Source organism: Triticum urartu, chromosome 6A, assembly GCF_056163025.1.
Source record: "Triticum urartu cultivar PI428250 chromosome 6A, HENAU_Tu73, whole genome shotgun sequence".
NCBI classification, from domain to species: Eukaryota; Viridiplantae; Streptophyta; class Magnoliopsida; order Poales; family Poaceae; genus Triticum; species Triticum urartu.
Window position 1 is genome coordinate 602,688,500 of NC_141878.1, and position 3,085 is coordinate 602,691,584.

At 44.9% G+C, this 3,085-nt stretch overlaps 1 protein-coding gene across 1 annotated transcript; it reads right to left on the reverse strand.

Moving 5' to 3' along the window:
* Positions 1 to 1,313: 1,313 nt before the first annotated feature.
* Positions 1,314 to 2,831, reverse strand: LOC147967163 (UPF0481 protein At3g47200-like). Its single transcript, XM_087527509.1, has one exon. It carries the CDS (start codon positions 2,682 to 2,684, stop codon positions 1,314 to 1,316), a length of 1,371 nt encoding a protein of 456 aa, XP_087383635.1. The 5' UTR covers positions 2,685 to 2,831.
* Between the last annotated feature and the right edge of the window lie 254 nt (positions 2,832 to 3,085).

Consider the following 3,085-nt stretch of genomic DNA (forward strand, 5'->3'; position numbering starts at 1 on the left):
AGGGCTGACTTGGGAATACGGAAAAGATCCTTAATCCCATGTCGACGGCACTGCAATTGTACCCTTCTCTAAAACAGCTAGAGTTTGTAGCCCTATGTTTCAGAAATTTCTTACCATTTAAATGAAATATTGAAAAGAACAAGCTGTGTTTATCTACGACATTTCACACAACCTAATATTTTACCTGCCACAATTAAAACTAGAAATATTTAGCTACGACATTAAAACTACCCAATCTTTAACTACGAAATTTTAACTTGCCTATCTATCTATGACATTTAAAACTACCCTGTCTTTAGCTACGACATTCAAAACTAGTCGATAAAGGCATTAGCTATATTTGGCAGCTGAAATAAATACAGAAGTTTAGGTAACCCATTCAATTAGGGTTTGTTACTGAACCTGGGCTAGTAAAGGATAACTGCTCACACTTTGGTGAAGCACATCAAGCACAATGCCTATCTTTTCATCTTACTTTCTGAACCGAAATAGGCCTAAGATGTTTCACATGGATTCAAGAAAAAACATTCATGAGTCGTCATGCTGATATATAATTGCCCAAACATAGTTAGTGTAGACACGACAGGTCACAGAAAGGTCTTGTACAATCTGGAGCCACCCTTGAAGAACACACGCAAACACATTCTTCCTCCACAAACTCAAACATGAACAGACTTGACGCGCAAACATAGGTCGATTACTACTCCAGCCGTCGCATCGCATGGCCTGATAGCGGATACCCTAAGGCAGGCACATGACTGCATTTCATACTCTCGACTTTTACATTGATCTCGCCTTCGAACAAGGGAGGGGAGCGCCCTACCTAGCTATACAAACAAGGAAACGAAATTAAGATCCATTGATACACAACTTGCACACGGCAGCACTACCACCATATCTTCCTCGTCCTACCAGTAATTTGTGATTTGTTTCCGGAAAGGAAATGAATCAAATGCAACACTTGCCTACCAGTAATTCAGACACTCTGAAGCGACCAAGACCACACCTCATTCCCAGCTAATACATCAGGTGTCCGTTTGATCACTCTCAAAAGTAGTTACATCACCAGTTCACCGTCTCTATCTCAACACAAATTCCACCCCAGTTTCCAAACCATAGCTCACAAATGAGGTGAAGTTGTAACTCAGAATTATATTTCAGATACAGTACATTGTGCCAACAATTTGACAGATGCAAAACAGACAACATCACACCATGCATCACTCTGAAAACCGAAAACTAACATCAGACCATTGTAATTAAGCACGAAACAGAGTATTTGTATATAAGTATGGTATAAACATGGTGGATCTTTACTGGTGTTGCTTAAGAGAGAGGAGCGTCTTGAAAATACCCACTAGAACACCGACCACAGAGAATACCGTGACAATGGTTCTAAAGTTGTTGTAGATGAACTTGTGCACCTTGATCCACAGCCACCTGTTGACCTTGTAGCTCTCAATGTCTCTCAAGATGCGGCGGTATGAGCGGCTGGACGTAAGGTGCTTCGTAAGGCTCTTGAAGAGCTGGAGCACCTCTTTGTTTGTGAGTTCTCCTTGCACAATATGCTTCCTTCGTAGCTCGTGCACATCCTCCTCCCGGTCCATGAGCATCGAAAGCAGGGCAATGTACGAGCAGATGGCCATCTCTTCATCACAATGTTGATAACGACGTTGACCCCCTGAGCTCGTGCATACCTCTAGAGCAGCCATATTTACAAGCCAACTCGCCCTAGCACTGCTTAACATCAGTGGCGTCAGGAAAAGCTCGCCAAACAGGGGTCCTTTCCTGATGCCAATTTCTGTGAAAATTCCTGTCCTGATGGCTTTGAGCTTGATGCCAATTTCTGCAAGCTCGATGACATTTGTAGATGTTGACACTGAATTGAGTTTTTTCCTGGACTTCTTTTTGGTTAATGGTACGTGGCTTTCTGCATGAACATCTTCGGGGTTGTTAGACTCTGCCATCATTCGGGTGTTCAACTCTTTCAATATTGTAAATACCTCCTTTAGAAGAGATGCTGGAAATGCTATCTTGCTGGCTCTTTTGGCCTTTTTGTTGGCCATCTTGATTTTGGTGGCCCTTTCCCTGTTTGTTTTGTAGAATCGAAGAAGACCAAGGAGATGAGGCGGTGTGTACTCTTCCTCCAAGTCTGAAAGGATTTCATCTTGTTTGATATGATACACACGGTTTGTGAGATTTTCTCCGAAGTTCAAAAGTTTCTTCTTCACTGGCACAAACCTAAAATTAAGGAGGGTTTCCACAACCATCCATGGGAGCTGGTTCTCCAGCAAGATTACATCATTAATGATGTATTTTTCGTTGGAGTGAAAAACATATCGCAACTCTGGGCAGTCAAGCAGCTCCTTGTTACCAAGCATAAACTCGAGCAAGAAGCATGCATCATAGAACATGATAGCCGCAAAGTCAGCATGGCTGATACCTGCCACAGCGTCATCGGCATAGAGGCAGCGGGCCTTGTCTGCAACCTTGACGACAGCCCCATAGATCTCTTCGAGCGAGTGGCCGCGCGACCCGCTGATGAAGTGGTAGGCAGCCATGCCCTTCACTTTCTCCATCTGCTGGAGGTGTCGTGAGCCATGGTGGTAAGGGCCGATGGCCACGACCCTGGGCACAATGTACGGGCTGCCGAGACCGCGTAGGCTTGCAGGGAACTTATGCATCTTCTCTTCTCTCTTGTTGAAATCAACCTTGTGCTGTTTTTTCCAAGTACTTACTATCAACCGGAGCCGAAGCCAGTGTCACTGTTTCTGCAAAGTCCATGCCCTCATCAACTTGCTCGCGGCTACACCCATGAATTTCATGCCCATGATCTGTGATCTCAGAGGAGGAAGCAAACTTAAACTGCTGAGCTGCTTTCCTCAAGCACTCCTCCTCAACCGGAGCAGGAGCTGCTTCTGCAGAATCCATGGTCGTCTGGACTGTGGAATCAACTTGCTGGCTGGGAGTATCACACACATCTGTTATCTCAACGGAGAAATCAGCCGCTTTCTTCAACTTGGAGTAGTGCTCAGCCGGAGCCACTGCTTCTTCCACGGCCTCAGCCGTGAAATCAGCCGGCGGG

Excerpts from the sequence above, each read along its gene's own strand:
- LOC147967163 (XM_087527509.1), bottom strand. The coding sequence starts at position 2,684 with ATGCATAAGTTCCCTGCAAGCCTACGCGGTCTCGGCAGCCCGTACATT.